General features: G+C 37.0%; 2 protein-coding genes across 2 annotated transcripts; one reads left to right on the top strand and one right to left on the bottom strand.

Annotated features, from left to right (window-relative positions):
- The first annotated feature begins 744 nt into the window (after nt 1-744).
- On the top strand, nt 745-1437 carry LOC149012237 (uncharacterized). The gene is made up of 2 exons (XM_089157559.1): nt 745-832; nt 1028-1437. Exons 1-2 carry the CDS (start codon nt 745-747, stop codon nt 1435-1437), a joined length of 498 nt encoding a protein of 165 aa, XP_089013685.1.
- A 9181-nt stretch (nt 1438-10618) lies between these two features.
- LOC149012236 (uncharacterized) lies at nt 10619-16305 on the bottom strand. Its single transcript, XM_089157558.1, is given in 7 exon segments — nt 10619-10802; nt 11154-11304; nt 13020-13445; nt 13620-14268; nt 14271-14621; nt 14624-15123; nt 15126-16305. Coding segments are annotated over 7 exon segments (3441 nt in total).
- Between the last annotated feature and the right edge of the window lie 1010 nt (nt 16306-17315).

The following is a 17315-nucleotide window of genomic DNA, read 5'->3' as shown; positions in this document are numbered from 1 at the left end:
CAAAGGGTGAGGAGGATGAGGAGACAGAGGAGGAGGATTAGGAGTTAGAGGATGGGGGAGAGGATGTCGGTCCTAATAATGATGATCAAGCCGAAGATGATACAGAGATGCACGAGGCTGAGCAGAAGCATCACAAGTTTCCTCCTTCATCAAATTTTGAGACAGGGGACCCGTCTCATGCAGTTCTAGAGACTTCAGATCTTGGTGAACAGATGCGATCGATGACTTCCATGCTAGAGAGGATGGAGGTCAGATAGGAGCAGATGTATGAGAGGATATAGTCACGACAAGATAGGATAGAGTATCAGGTGACTCAGTTAGCAGAGGACTTCAGAGCTTTCAGAGATCAGAGGAGATCACCTAGATAGACTGTACTTAGGATTTCCATTTATGCATTATCTGATGTAATCGTTGTAAAAACTTTTGAAATTAATGAAGTTCACTTTGTTTCGCTTTATTATTATGCACTAGGCCTGCTCCGTATCCTGCACCAACTTTTCAGCCTGGAGGTGCTAGTTCTAGTTTTAGCTCTTGATCTCGCAGTGGACCGGTACGTTTTGCAGTGGGAAGTCAAGGTACTGAACTTGTGTATGCAAATCCTCATCCAGTGGTGAGTAATCAGAGATCTTTAGTTCCTACCTCATCAGCTCCTGTTGGCATTAGGGATGTGACTTGCTATAACTGTGGAAAGGCGAGTCATTACTCCCGTAATTGCACTCAGAAACCTAATCCTCAAAGTCAGCTATGATTAAGCATGCTCAGAATGCTTCGTCAGGGAAAGTTTTCAGTGTTACTGGTTCTGGATCTGAGACGGATCATGACGTGTTGGCAGGTATTATTCCAGTATCATCTACTTCTGCATTTGTATTATTTGGTACTGGCGCATCTCATTCATTCATTGCATCTTCATTTGTGAGTTGTATCCCTATCACACTTGTGAAATTGGAAAGAGGACTTGTTATTAGTACTCCTACCAGATCTGTTGTAAGATTAGATGAAGTGGTTAAGTGTTGTCCTGTAACTATAGCTGGTAGAATTTTGGAAGCTCGGTTAGTAAAGCTTAATATGAAAGACTTTGATGTGATACTCGGAATGGATTGGTTGACAAAGTATGGAGCAAACATTCTTTGTTCTGATAGGAAAATACTGTTTCATCCTAAAGATGCTTATCCGTTCGAATATCAAGGCAAACAAGGTAAGCTGAGTAAGAAGATTGTTGTTGTGACTGTGAAAGTCAGAAAGTGGACTAAGGATGTTGGACTACTTTCCTCTTCTGTAGATGTTTCAGAAGGTGTGAAGCAGTTGTCTGATATTGGAGTAGTCAGGGATTTACCCGATGTTTTCCCTGATGATTTGTCTGGTTTGCCTCCAGAGAGAGAATTAGTGTTTTCTATTGATCTAATTCCAAGAGCAGCCACAGTTTTGAAAGCTCCGTAGTGAATGGCTCCAACTAAGTTGAAAGAACTTCAAACCCAGTTGAATGAATTGTTAGGCAAAGGATTTATTCAACCCAGTGTTTCAGCTTGGGGAGCCCCGGTTTTGTTCGTGAAGAAGAAGGACGGTAGTATGCGGATGTGCATAGATTACCGAGAATTGAACAAGTTGACGATCAAGAATAAGTATCCCCTTCCTAGGATCGATGACTTGTTTGATCAGTTGAAAGATGCCGCTATTTTCTCGAAGAACGTTCTGAGATCTGGATATCATTAGTTGAGAGTAAAGTCTAGCGATGTCTGCAGGACAACATTTAGGACCAGATATGGGCACTATGAAACTAGGTGAAAACTTCACCAATCTTGCACATGAGACAAGAAGAGAGATCCATCTAAATGTTGGAAATTTTGCACATGAGAAAAGAAGAGAGATCTATCTAAATGTTGGATTTTTTTTTTTTGGGGACAGGTAACTCTTTATATAAGGGGAGTGGGCAATCATTTATCCATACCAAGCTTTGCCCTGACCTAAAAAAAATTCGAACTCTTGATCTCATACTACGAGGCTTTGGTTTTTGTTAATTGATTCAACACCTCAGGGTTAAATTCATTGCTCTATAAAGTGCTTTAAGGTATCCATACTGGATATTACCTAGCAACTAAAGCACACCTTGCAAGGAAAACTGCTCCAAATGCCTTTAATAAGATTTGGATTGATATCTAATATAATAAAACTGAGCTTAATCAAGCTAGTCCAAGTCTAATCTTTGGCACCCCAAATCTTTTACTTGCGCCTTAATCTAGCTAGTCCAGGTCCAATTTTTACATGATGTATAGTCCACTTATAAAGCAGAAGTGAAAATTGTCACAAGATACAAAAACTTTTGAGTGGGGGATATTTACCAATTGATATGAGAGAGAGAGAGAGAGAACAATTGTAACTAAACTAACTTATGTAATTTCATTTTTTCACATATATACTTCTATTGATTTCCGTTGACACTTTCATCACTGTTTTGGATATTACTATTATTATTCTCGCTCTTGGATTATGTTATAGTGTAGACTGGTTGTAAATTGAATATGTACTTGATCCTTATTGTCAATGCAACTTAGAGAGTGGGGGGGGGGGGGAGGGGGAGGTGAATAGATTGCAACTAGTGGATTTGCCCAATATTTCAATTTAATTGCAAATTGAAGACTAAATATGAATTAAAACGAAAATGAACAATTGCAATCAACCACAACGAAAGGATTTTATAGTGGTTCAAATTTACAAGTCTACATCCACTCCTCTCTTGGCCTCGAGATTATATTTCAATACATTAGGTAGAGAGTTAAGCCCTTACAATCTATGTTCAATAGGGCAAGAGCACCATTTACAGACTTTGTTCACGGGCAAGAGCACTCTAATCAATTCTAATCAAACCTAGACTAGAACTGAGTAGCAAGATACAAGAAATGAAAGGATATTACCTAACAAGAGGTGTGACACTTTACCCCTTATGTGAGTGTGAAACAATGAGAGTTTATGCTCAAATGGAAATGAATGCACCACCAAAGCCTTCAATCACCTCAAGTTTAGCTTCCACAAGCATACTTAACACCTTGGAATATTTTTCAGGGATGAGATAGGATGGAAGGCAATAACAAGTCAATCTTGATAGACTTGAGAGCTTGAGAGTAATTAGGGAGAAAAAACTCAAGTGGTAAGGTAAAAGCTCTCAAATGGCAGTGGTTGGGCTTATAAAGACGCCATTCAATTGCTTGGCCCAACCTCCCAATGCATAAAAAGTTGAGTGTAATTTTAGTACATATGGATCGTCGTATGATTTAAAAATAGATGTTAAGTCACTTTTAATTAAACGGATGTCCATCTGGTTAGACAAAAAATTTGCCTAGGTTGTTGTAACTAGAAGAAAAATCCATCTAGGCTTTTGTGACTAGACGGATCGCTGTCTGAGACCAAACGGATGTCCGTTTACAACATAGAGGCACATAATGGGACTTAAGGGGTATTTGAGGTCTTCTATCCAACCTTAAGTTTTCATACACATTTCTAACGTGTCCTTGGTCAATCTAATGACATGATGCACATGGTTTTGATGAAAATGAGTTCAATTACATATAAATGTACACAAAAGTGTCATAGGTCCTAATTTGCTAAATCTTCTTGCTTAAGCTTGAGTTGATATTCTTGAGTCTTTTTGTATTCCATTCTTCATGCTCATCTTGACTTAGATTTCATGTCCATCTTGCCGGTCTTGACTTGGAATTGAGCATCTAGCAATGAGTTGGATTAGGTCCCTTGTTTTGATATTAAATAGGACATACACAACTCAGTATAGCCATTAGTACTTTATGTTTGTTATCATCAAAGCTAATGGAGGCTGATGTGGCAATGCTTGTCACATCCACCCAGCCAGTACCCTACCTGGCATACCCGAGTGTGTGATCCACAGCCCCGAAGATCAAGTATCGAGGAAATCATCCTCCCACATATACAATAACATAATCATAAACAGGAAATAATCAAGGTTTAAATATTATAAACAAAGATTCAAATTAAGAAATGAATAAACAATATAATCAGCGTTTAGAAAATGATACCAGATATCCGAAGATATCAAAATAGAGTAGAGAGAGAGAGGCGGAAACTCACTCCACAAATACAACAGAACGTAGTATGTAAGTCTAAAAGGAATTACAACTAAATCAAAGGAACTAAGAAAGATAAACTAAACTTAAGAGTCTTCTATCCTATAGATGACTTCTTCAAAATAGTGGACTTCATCAATCCAACGGAGATGCTCCAACACCACATTGCCTTTAATCGTAGTACGCATCTTGATCGCCTGAGCGATCATCAGAGTAATCTTGATTGTCGCCAACACCTTGCGTGTAGTACGCTTCATCGGCTTGCACTTCATCGTACTGTCCGTCATAGTAGTCAGTACCTATAGAATAGTCTAACAAGAGATTGTACAAAAAGGAATGAGTTTCGAAGAAACTCAGTAAGGTAGTTAATCCATAACAACATAAATAACATGTGGTAGAACATAACAAGATGCAATGCAATATGAAACAGATAATGTATGTATGCCTCTAAACTCTATGTATGCTAGTCTCTATTGGCAGACATGCTTTAAGTCATAGCATTGTACTTCTTTAGGAAGGTCACACACATGGCTCCTGTTGGTAGTGGGTCTGGCATCCCTCGGGACAATCCATGGCTGGGGGTTAAGTCACCGCTCTCTCACATCACCATTGGTCTAAGTACCGACGCATGTCAGAGTCAAAGCCTAGCCCAATGCAAGTCATCTACTCAGTTACATCAACTCAGGTCCAGATACTTCCATTCCTCACCCCGGGCGATCCTTTCCGGTATCCTTTCCACTAGAGTCCTAATAGTCCCGGACTACGGACTCATCAACCCTATTGGTTATCCACATATGGTAAACCGGAAGCTCTCATGTAATCTCACGGGTTGGTTACCGGTCTTAAGCGCCCATCAGCCCAAGTCTAGCCATATGCAACCCTCCAATAAATGGCCCCCACAACATGATTCCCGTCCTCTCACGGGTTGGTTACCGGTTTTGAGCTCCCGTGAATCACATTGCTACCACGGGTTGTTCAGTTTCAATACCCTTCCAATTCGGGTCTGACATAACAGGGACATCCTAGCCAAACATTGCTAGACAGCCCTAGGTATGACATCCAATGATTCAGGAAAGCGTCGATGGGCATCTCTGGAAACATCCCATATTATTCCCGTAGTTGTCCAAGGACAGAAGTGTCAAAAGGACACCTCCCAATCGCAAACCATACTTAATCAAACACATTCTCAGATCAGTCATGACATACACAACCAACAATTCATCATATAAAAGAGAATGTAAAAGCATAATCCGATCAAGCAATAATAAACAATTCATAGAAGCATGAATAATGAAAAAGAATACATGAACAAGTGCTATTGTACTTACGAGTATATCGAAGTATAAAGTACAACAACAGTAAACAAATTCATAGTTTCATAAAGTAGAAACCAGAGTGTATGCGATCTATGTAAATAAGGAAATAATTGTCCTTACCTTATATAACTCGCAGAGGAATCTTAGGGAATCAAGTAAGACCTTGACTAAACCTGAGAAGAAAGTCCTAAAAAATTGTATACAACATACTAGGAAAGATACCTAGAAGGAAAGATATCAAAACAATCAAAACAGACCAAAAATGAAGTTACTGTACTCATTGGTCGATTGGATTGGTCTACTGCCCCAGTCGACCAACCGAGACAGTGGCCTTCAAGAATCAGAATTTTGGGAATATAGAACCAAATTTGGTGGTTCAAAAGGGTACAAAATCAGGGGGAAACTACAATGGCAGCATACTAGTATATAGAGGACATCAAAACACTAATCGAATCAAGTTTTCAAGTTACAAATTAGGAACCAAAAAGTTACCCTAATTAGGATAATCATGGATCATGAAGAAAGTATGGTATGATCAAGGATAAAGAACTAGAGGATGATAGGTTACAAATCTTGTAAAGAAAACACATTGATTGGCTTAACATGATCAAAATATGGGTTCTTGATTTGACCCAAGAAACTAGGGTTTCAACCTTTATGGCTCTCATGAAAAGGTTGTGATCACAGGATGAAAGGGAATAAATTGTTTGGTCAAAAACAACAAGAAAATCATTCAAGAAAGATCATACAAGGGTTAGGGTTTCAAGAAAATATTTGGCTAGGGTTAAGATCATGACGATGATCATAGATCTCAAACAATAGAATGAGATAATGGAATAGATGGTTGCAAGAATGCAGCATCTCCTCCCTAATCTCAATCAAGAACAAGATTAAAGAAAATAAATTCAGAGATGGAGAAGAAAAAGAGAGCGTAGACATACCTTTGATGCAGGAGGAAGGAGAACTTGAGTTCTTGCGAGATATCAACGAAGGATGCAAGGAAATTGATTAGAATGGAGTTCTAACTCGTTCCAGAGGCTTAGGAGGCAGAGGAGGCGGAGTAATCCCGAGATTTAGACTTAAATAGAGTAGCCAGGACCTAATTAGCAAAACAGAACCAATTGGTCGATTGGATTGGTCGACTGGAAGTCGACCAATCAGGACAGTAAGATCAAAAAGTGGATTTGAAGGCTCAGATCAAGTCCAAACATAACGGGGTTTTGCACACACCTAAAGTGACTTACCTAGTAGGTAGAAATGCTTTTGAACCAATATAGAGAGCACTCCAAGTCCATCAACTAATTCGATCTTCAACAGGATGCAGTTTCCATAAATGGAACACTAACATCAACACTCATGGATTTCAATCCAGCCACCAAGTCTTTTACTGAAATGGCCCAAAGCTAACTTCTTGCCTTACTTCGGGTTGTCGGACCTACAAACAACAGGGTTTCTGGATCAAGGTTAGGGCTGGGTTTCACAATACAAATAGTACATTTTTCAACCTTTGTGATTGTAAATCATATCTACGGGTATTCAGGTGAGTCCAACACTAGGTGGGTGTGGTGTGACATGCATAGAGTCATGCCTCTCTCTAGTTAGAGTTCCATTCTATTTATTATTATGTTTCTATTGTTAATTTCCTTTTGTTCAGTTATTATTATTGCTTCTGCTTCTTCAATGGATCTTACCTAGAGATGCCTTATAGTCTTGCCTCTCTCTCGTTAGAAAACCCATTTAATTTACTGCTCTTTTTCTATTATTAATTTCTTCTATTCCTTTATACTGTTGTTCCCATTTCCCCCCAGTGGATCCTAATTAGGGTTGTACTTAGCTAGATATCCAATTTATATACTGTTCTTTTTCTATTAGTAATTTCTCTCCATTCAGTGAACCCTTTTGCCCAATGGATACTAACTTGAGATGCTTATAGTTGTGCCTTTCTATAAATTTATTGTATTTATTGACGCTTTTGTTTATTTTCGTTTTATCTCTTCTTTAGATGATAAGTGGCTAGGTTTCTTATTCTTATTCCAAATTTCAATTTAGATAAATGTGTTAGGAGTACCGTAAGTTTAGTTTAATTCATTAAAAAAAAATTGCATCTGACGTTTGCATTTCTTAAAGTGACTAAATAAAGTGAAATATCTCCCTAAAATTGGCCAGTTGGCTACACAATACTATAGGCTTTGATTAATTTTAAAATTCAAAAACAACTTACCTTGAAAGAAACAGTGGTGGATGCAATACGTAGATTCCATATGTAAAATATATTAGTATTAGGTACATACTTCCTTATGTAACCTGATTTACAAAACACTGAAAGAAATTTAAAGTAATTTAATACTCCTAGAAACCTTCTTTAGAAGTGTTTGACGATTCATTCTTCCTTTACCTGTAAAATGATAGATAAAAAGAGTATTAGGTTACAATAAATTTTACAGAACACCAACTAAATAAGGGTAAAAGGAAATAGCTAAGACTGGGGAGCTCTGAGATAGACGCGAGTCAAGCTACCTCGGTTGAGTCACTAGGCTCAGAAAAAACGAGGACCCGGCCGGGTTAGGCTGGCACGACGAAGCAAGCCCTAGTAGCAGTTTGACCAGGTCATCTGCCGGAGATTGCTAAGGAAATAACCGCCTATCCGGGCATGATATTATTCCCAGTGGGTGATGGCTTGGATTGGAATGGACTATGTACTCATGCTCGAGGCATTAACCATTGTGTTCTTGGCTGATTTGATAGTCAGAGGCAGCTCCTAGACCTACAATAGGTTGGTCCACACTGACTCTCTCGTGAGCGCGGGTCAGGACACTTGATTGGGATTGTCATCAGTTTTGGACACAACAAGTACTAGTATACATTTACATGTAAATACCCCCCCCCCCCTCTTTAGTATGCTGCTATTCATAAACCTTACTTATTGATGATTACCTCAACTTACAATCAGTAGCAGCAGCATAACAAATTTTGTATAATATATTCATCATTAAACATATGCTGTTAACAACATGCACTTCATTACCTAGGAACTCAGTACTAATTAAGCATTTGTATATACACGATCTTTTTTAGAGAGCTATCTTTAAACTTTCACATGTGGTTCCCCAAAATCCAAACTCTCACCTCTCCCTCTTATTCATGTTTTTTAACGCCTAAGTTATCCTCAATTTTTTTAAACCCAACCGGTTTCTTTCTTTCAAGTTGGTTCAGTTTATATTAATTGGTTCAAACTTATTACTTGAACCACTAAAGTATTCTTGTGTATTCTCAAAGACTGAAACACCGCCGACTTCCAACCAAAAAATCCCTACACTGCGAAGCTTCTCAAAAAAAGAAAAAGGTCACACATTTGGTTTGACGGTGAAATTTTCTATCGTCTTTAATAAGATTGGAAGAGAGAAAAAGATGGTAAGGTTTGTTTTTCCTTTAATTTTTTAATTTCTTTAGGTAGAAAGTAATTAGTATTTCATTGTTTGAAAGGATACAAGGTTAATTCGGTGGTTTAAGTATTTAACTTGAACCAGTCAATGTGAACATGCTCATTTCTAGAGAAAAAACCCAATTGGGTTAAACAAGTCAAGGGGTAACTTAGAAATTCAAAAACATTTGGGTAGAAGAAGAGGTGAGAGTTGAATTTTTTGGGAATCAAATGTGAGTGTTTGAGTAGGGGATCTTTAATAAATAGAACCCCAAGTATAGGGGAGTGATAAAATTTGCTCCTTTTTCAATTCTCTTGATTTGCAACATATCACAGGGGCGGACCCAGGATTCAATAGTGGGGTGGGGGCGAAGAACGAAAGCCAGTTAACTTTTCCGTTGGGGAAGCACTAATGTTTTTTTACAACACATATTTTGTGGGCCCTTATAAGACCCATTGAGGATCCCACCTCAAAATTATTTTATTATATTAACGAATATGCCCACATATATTTTATAGGGACCACACATATTTGAAAAAATAGTTAAATTATTGATAATGATTTTTTTTCCCAACAAAATATAGGTAAATTAAAGCAACAATGCAAAAATATTTATATACACATGACTTCAAGTTTCAATCCAAAAAAGTTAGATGCAAGCCAAAAAGAATTTTGGCAGGGGATGTAAACAAATTTTGTTTTTTAGGTAAGAGATGCAAACCAATGATAGTTAGTTACCTTACTAACTGTAAACTTTTATTCACAATTCAAAATTAAATAACAAAAATTGCATAAAGAAATGGAGAATATAAAATCAAATAAAAAGAACAACAAAAAAAGGAGAAAGAGAGAAACGATAAATAAATTGAAAAAGAGAAAGAGTGCCTAATTGTGGAGTATATTTTTTTTCCAAATTTTCTTAACCCACGCTTATAGAAAAGGAAGAGAATAAATAGGAAGAAAAGATGGAGAGAGGAGATGGGAGAGAATAAATAGGGATTGAGGAGTTGGCTTTAATTAGTAATGAAATTTTGAATACATAATAAGAATTTTTTCCAAAAAATTTCTTAACCCACTTTTATAGAAAGAGAAGAGAATAAATAGAAAGTAAAAATGAGAGAGAAGAGATGAGAGAATAAATAGGGGTTGAAGAGGTAGTTTTTAATTAGGAATGACATTTATAACCATTAGTTTACCTTTGAAAAGTGTTCTCAATATTGGGGGGGGGCAAATAGTGACATTTCACACGTGAGAAGAGAAAAAACTGGAAAAATTAAGGAAGTTTATATAAAAACTATATAAAAAATATATATATATTATTTTTAAAAAATGGGGGAGGGAGGGCATGGCCCCTCGGCCCCTTCATGGGTCCGCCCGTGAACATATGCCTTAGTTGAAAAGATAGTGGATTGATGTCAATGACACGAACCCTCTTTACCCAAAAATCATTTCTTTTGGGTACGTAAATGGGGTCAAAAAGACCTAAAAATAAAAAAGGAAATAAAGCTAATTCGGACTAACCCCTAGATCAACCATATGTGATTATTAAATAATAATAATAATAATAATAATAATAATAAGAGCAAATTGCACTGGCACCCCAAAATAGAGGCTTTAAAGCACTGACACCCCATTTTATGTTTGAAAAACACATACACCCAATTCATTAAACATGGTAGTCCATTTTGTTATTGAAACCATTAGTCCACTACTTATTTTTCTTAAATTCCAAAAATGCCCTTACCAAAAACAGAAAGAAAAAAAAAAAAACCAAATTGATTCTCTCTCCTCACTCGACTCTGTGGTTCACCTCTCCACCTTCGGCTCCGGCAACCGCAACGACGCCACCATGTGTCACCAGGCAACCCAAGGGAGCATCAGTGGGGGCTTTTCCTTCGCCGGATCTTTGGCTAGACGACACTGACTTTTTGAGAAGATTGAAGGGGCTGGCGTTTGGGCAGCTGTGACTCTTCCTTTACCAGTTCATCCACAAAACCAAAGACACAAATGCAAAGGCTAATCTATTCAGCTCACCCAAAGAAACGAAAATAAAAAATAAAAACCAATGTCCAAACCAGAGCTGAATGAGAATACATACCTAGAGAAGAAAGATCAATAAGATGGCATTGCTTGGAAAGGATCTTCGGGACTGATACGATTCACCCTAAATGCCACACAATCGTCTAAGATTTGCAGAGAAAGAAAACAGAGACGACCACAAGATCACAAAATCGTCCTCTGCCGGTCCTTTTCTGTTTCTTCTCTCATTAAACCCTGATTTTAGGGATTGCTACGATCGGGAGCTTGATCCGTATGGTAGTTACCTTCCTGACTTTGCTGGGAGAAACCGATGGCTTTCCAAGAACGAAACCCTTGAAGGGCATCGAGGTCTGGGTTCTTGCGACTTTCCATCGATCAAGATCAAGCTCGGAATAATAAGATGAATATCGAACAAGTGCAACTCGGACATAACAGCTGAGCTCAGGCAGAAGAAAAGATCAAGAAGAAGAAACGAGAAGAGAAGAGAAGAGAGTGGTTGATGGATATAGTATACCGATGAACTGAGTGAATAAGTGAAAGCTGAAGAGAGAGAGGAGATGAAATTGGTGAAGAGGAAGAAGTGGAATCCAAAAGTGAATGTGAAACTCCCACTACTGACTCCTCAACGTATCCTCGCCTCACTAATCTCATGTAACCATTTCGAGAGAACAACTGAGAAAGAGAGAGATTTTTTTGGTCATTTGGTAAGAAGCGCAATTAATAGAATTAGAGTGAGAAGTGAGAACCATATACGATCCTCAATCAGAGGAGCTTCAATTCTTCTTATTGAGGCAATAATGGTGGTGGTGTCGTCGTTGCGGTTGCCGGAGCCGAAGGTGGAGAGGTGAACTGCAGAGTCGAGTGAGGAGAGAGAATCAATTTGGTCCCTTTTTTTTTCTGTTTTTGGTAAGGGCATTTTTGGAATTTAAGAAAAATAAGTAGTGGACTAATGGTTTCAATAACGGAATGGACTACCATGTTTAATGAATTGGGTGTATGTGTTTCTCAAACATAAAATGGGGTGTCAGTGCTTTAAAGCCTCCATTTTGGGGTGCCAGTGCAATTTGCTCTAATAATAATAAGGGTAAATATCACTTACCTCCCCTCTTAGCTGAACAAATAGCACTTACACCCTCTCTTAGTTGGATAATATCACTTACCTCCCCTCTTACCTAGCAAATATATCAAACACCTCCCTTCTGGTAACTTTTTCGGTTAAATTTAACTTTTACCGTTAAATATTTTTCTAAAACCCCAAAATACCCTTGGCTAAAAAGTTAAACTACTAAATTACCCTTAATTAAAATAATTATTAAAAACCAAAACACCATAGTTAAAACCTAAATTATCTTTAATTATTAAATGCCCAACATACCCTTTTAAAAAAAAATCATGAAACAATTAAAAAACACGTATTAGAATCAAGTAAAATTAAAAATGCAATTAAAAAACAAAGGGTATATTGATAAAATTAAGCGCATACTACTATTTTTGGTTTTTTTTAATTGTTTGATAATTTTTTTTAAAAAAAAAAAGGGTATGTTGGGCTTTTAATAATTAAAGATAATTTAGATTTTAGCTATGGTGTTTTGATTTTTAACAATTATTTTAATTGAGGATAATTTAATATTTTAACTACTAGGGTGATTACGGTAATTTAGGGTTTAAAATAAAAATATATTTTTAACCAAGGATATTTTGGGGTTTTAGAAAAATATTTAACGGTACAAGTTTAATTTAACCGAGAAAGTTAACAGAGGGGAGGTGTTTGATATGCTTGCTAGGTAAGAGGGGAGGTAAGTGATATTATCCAATTAAGAGGGGGTGTAAGTGCTATTTGTCCAGCTAAGAGGGGAGGTAAGTGATATTTACCCTAACAATAATAAATCCAATGTGAGTACTAAACTTTTGTTTACTATTGCACTTGGTTACTTGAATCCGTTTTTTAGTTCCATTTAGTTGTATTTGGTTATTTGAATCTCAGTACATCTTTCTTACCCAATCACTTGACCATAATAAATGGATCTATGCCATATTATCCAAATAACTAAGATAATTATCATAATCAACTCAAAAAATAAATAAAAGGAAAAGGTTGCTTTGTATCAACAATTATAACAAACTCAAATTTGAAGGAAATAATGGCTTACCTTTAGTACTCATAGCCTTTATTAGTGAGTGAGTGTGAACTCCAAGATAAGTGTCCTTGATCAAAAGTAGCTCTTTGAGTACATCTTTTATTTCCATTCGATCCCATGGTGATTCAGCTGAGCAAGTAAGTCCAATTCTGATAACAGAATTGAGGCATTTTTGAACTCTATCCTTCACATGACCTTGATTTCCAGTGATATTTACTATGGCTGTTGCTGCCTGTATTTCATCTTCTATTGAAAGAAGTGATTGATCAACGATAGATGTCACCCCATCATGCAAAGCCATCTCAGCCCAAGAATGAAGATTAAAGTTATCTTTGAACGTTTCATGAGTAGGCTGCTTTCCTGTGAACATCTCTAACAAGAGAATTCCATAGCTGTAGACATCACCATGCGTTGAAACATCAACACCTGCACCATACTCTGTAACTTATGCGTCTTAAGTTAGTATTTTGATGCATGGTAAAAAAAATAACGAATAAAGTTATTAAACTTACTTTATATCAATATAAGGCAAATATTAGATTAATTGTAATAAGTGAAGCTTAGTCAAATAAGAAAAATATATAACTTAGTTCAACAAAAAATGAACATTACCCGGTGGAACGTATCCGACAGAGCCCTTTATTCCAATTGAGCTTGTGAAATTATGAGATCTACTTGTGGCTTTTGAAAGAATTCTTGAAATCCCAAAATCACCCAAATGTGCAACCAAATCACCATCAAGAAGAATATTGCTTGGCTTTATATCACAATGAATAATCTGTATATGACAATGGTGATGGAGATAATCCAATGCTACTGCAATGTCGATGGCAATATTCAACCTTTGTACAAGGTTTAAGTGCCTTAGCTCATCTTGTATGCCATTTGCATGTGGATGTAACCAGCTCTCCAAATTACCACTTGGCATGAACTCATATACTAAAGCCTTAAAATCGTTTCCTTCATAATCTATGCTTGAGCAACAGGTTAAGATTTTTACAAGATTACGATGCTTGACTTGACTTAGCGATTCACATTCTACCATGAAACTCTTAGAAGCACCACTTTCTTGAATGTTGAATACCTTTACTGCGACTATGGTTTTCCCACCATTGAGAACTCCTTTGTACACTGAACCAAAACTCCCAACTCCAATCAAATTTGAAGAAGAAAATCCATCGGTAGCTTTAAGGAGTTGGGCATAAGAGACATTAAAATAACGACCCTCTATGCAGAATGAAGTGGTTTTTTTTCGTTTCTTTTCCTCTTCGGTAGATAAAGAAAAAAAACAATCATACAAACTAAACATAGAGAGCCCCCACAACCACCTATGATGGCGATCAACTTGAAAACATGAGCTTGATCATGTCCTTTAGATTTTTCATACTGACATATTGGCAGATAAAGCTCTGGTATGCCTCGGCATAGCTTATTGTTTCCAATGATCGAAAATGCACTCTGATTTGCAAAGACCCCATTTACTAACACCTTACCCTCCAAATCATTAAATGATAAATTTAAGTTTTGTAGAAACTTAAATGCTCCCAAATATTTCGGGATAGAACCAGAGATATTGTTGTATGAAAGATCTAAATTTTGAAGGCCTTTTAGAGAGATCTTAGAGAAAACGGTATTGATCCTTGAAGTAATTTACCCTTCATATAAAGGTGTTCTAGGCTTATACAATCACCAAGGGTACTTGGGATTTTTCCAGATAAATTGTTCCCAGAAACATCTAAGATTTCAAGATTAGTCAGTTGATCCACTTCCAAAGGTAGAGCACCAATGAAAGAATTTCTGCTCAAGCCTAGCTCTAATAATGGGAAAATATCGAATATCTCTTTAGGGATTGTGCCATTGAAACTATTTCCAGAAAAGATAAAGTACATTAAGTATTTGCAATTTCCAATCCTATAAGGTATTTTCCCCTCCAAGTGATTGTCATCTAATGCGAGCTCCACCAATGCTGTCAAGTTTCCAATAGAATCAGGGATTGGCCCTGGGAATCTGTTTGCAAATAAATAAAGCCCATTTAAGGCTTGTAATCTTCCAATAGAAGTTGGAATGCTTCCTTGGAGTAAGTTCCAAGATAGTCCCAAGAATTGTAAGCTTACAAGTTCCCAATCTCAACTGGAATATCTCCAGATATATGATTGTGTGACAGATAGAGCCTTTGTAATTGGGTTGACAAATTTGCTATGGACATGGGGAGAATGCCACCAAACTGATTATCACCAAATTGCAAACCTATTAATCTACTGCAATTAGTTATTGTGTTGACAAAAGTCAAGTCATCAAACCTTCCACTTCCCAAATGGTTGTAGACAATTGAAACAAAAATGAGTTTTGATAGGCTTCCAAAATTGATGGCTACTGGCCCAGTAAGATTATTTTCGCCAAGGTGAAGCTTTTCTAGATTTGATATATTGGAGATAGAAATCAGAATCAATCCATGGAATTGGTTATCACCAATTATGAGGAGCTGCAGATTAGGAAGACTGAAGCCTATATTTGCTGGAAGACTCCCTTCAAGTCGATTGCTTCCAACATAAAAAATCTCAAGTAAAGAAAGATTATATATATTGGGGGGGATCGTACCGGATAACTTATTGACAGCAAGCCCAAGAGATGTTAATCTTGTCATTTGGCCAAGGGTATCAGGAATATTTCCACTCAGTTCATTATATGCAGCAGAAATGAGTTGGAGTGATGAAAGATTCACAAAAGAAGCCGGGATCTGTCCGGTCAACATATTCAAATGGAATGAAAAACTTTGAAGCTTTGGCAAGGAACCAAGTTCTATTGGGATTTTTCCTACAAGATTATTGCGGCCCAAACTGAGCTTAATAAGGTTGGAGCATTGTGATATGTTGGATGGGATTTCCCCTTCAAATGAGTTGTTGAATAGCAATAAGTAACGGAGACCTGACAAAGAGCTTAGTTCATGAGGGATCTCACCTTGAAAGCTATTGTTATAGAGTGAAATCTCTCGAAGAAAACTGAGGTTTCCTATTTCTGGAGCCATGGATCCCACCAACCCACTTGACTGTAAACGCAAGCCTCTAATCCTGTTTGGATATCGACGACCGCTGCATATAATGCCTGGCCACTCGCAATAGGGGATGGAGTCATTCCAGGAGCTAACGACATGAAAAGGATCATTGGTTATGCGAGCCTTGAAAGCCAACAAGGCTAAGTGATCTGTTTCATTTGATCCTTTTGGATGTGAGAGCACCAAACTCATGCAGTTGCTACACCCGAGAAGGAGAACAAAGAAAACCACCGAGATAAAACCCATTGATCTACTTTACTGACTCAGCTATTTGAACTTGTTAAAATCCAGAGATGTAGATGAAGCAGAACTTTAGACGAGTTGAGGTTTACGAATTGAGGAGCTAATATCCCAACTGGGTTGTTATTGATTGTAATTTATAATTGTAGTCTAAGATGCTATTTAGGCATGAAAAGATTGAGAAGAAGTCTTAAGAACAAGATAAGGGTAGAATCTCTATTCTTTGGTCTTGACTCCCATGTCTTATACCATGATCGCGACACTCCACTATTCCCATAAAAGACAAAATAACTTGAAATCATAAACATTAAAATATTAAATACTCAAGAATCCCATTTCATACGGCCATGACCATTAATGAAGATTTTTTTGTCACGTTGGGATTACATTATCTCCAGAACTTAGAATCTCTTGTTGTATTTTGGTGTTGTAGTTGCTACAGTCTTTGTTCTAAGGGTTTTTTGAGCGTGACCCATTTTGTACTTATTTCAACCCTTAGCCTGGATGACCCTGTCTATTGCATGTACGACAGTTTGGTCACTTTCCACTCCTTGGTTCGGTTCGAACCTTGTGTATTCATTCAATTATGTCTGTACTCTTTTTAATTCTCTAAATTAAGTGATGTTTACCAAAAAAAAAAAAAAAAAACTCTTGTTGATCTAATGATCGCAGCAGACTATCAGTTGAAAAATCGAGGTCAACTAGCAATCATCGAATCAGAATGTTTGTTGATTCGTTAGAATCACACTCATAGAAAATGCACAAGAATCATAAAATCAAGAAAAAAATAATCAGGAAGTAGAGGATTGGATCCACCATTCATCACTGGAAGGAAAAAATAAATAAATGAACAAAATATATATATATATATATATATATATATATATATATATATATATAGTGGAATAAATAATCAATGCAAAATTATAGGCTGATTTGTACATGGGTAGACTTCAGTGAATTCTCTGTCTATGCGACACTCGGTCTTTAATGTGTGAGACTGTGATATGGAGAGT

This window comes from Hakea prostrata, chromosome 6 (genome assembly GCF_041222555.1).
Source record: "Hakea prostrata isolate BN-2017 chromosome 6, UWA_Hpros_2, whole genome shotgun sequence".
Lineage (NCBI taxonomy): Eukaryota > Viridiplantae > Streptophyta > Magnoliopsida > Proteales > Proteaceae > Hakea > Hakea prostrata.
The sequence above is the reverse complement of the archived record's forward strand: the minus strand, read 5'-3'. Positions and strand labels throughout refer to the sequence as shown.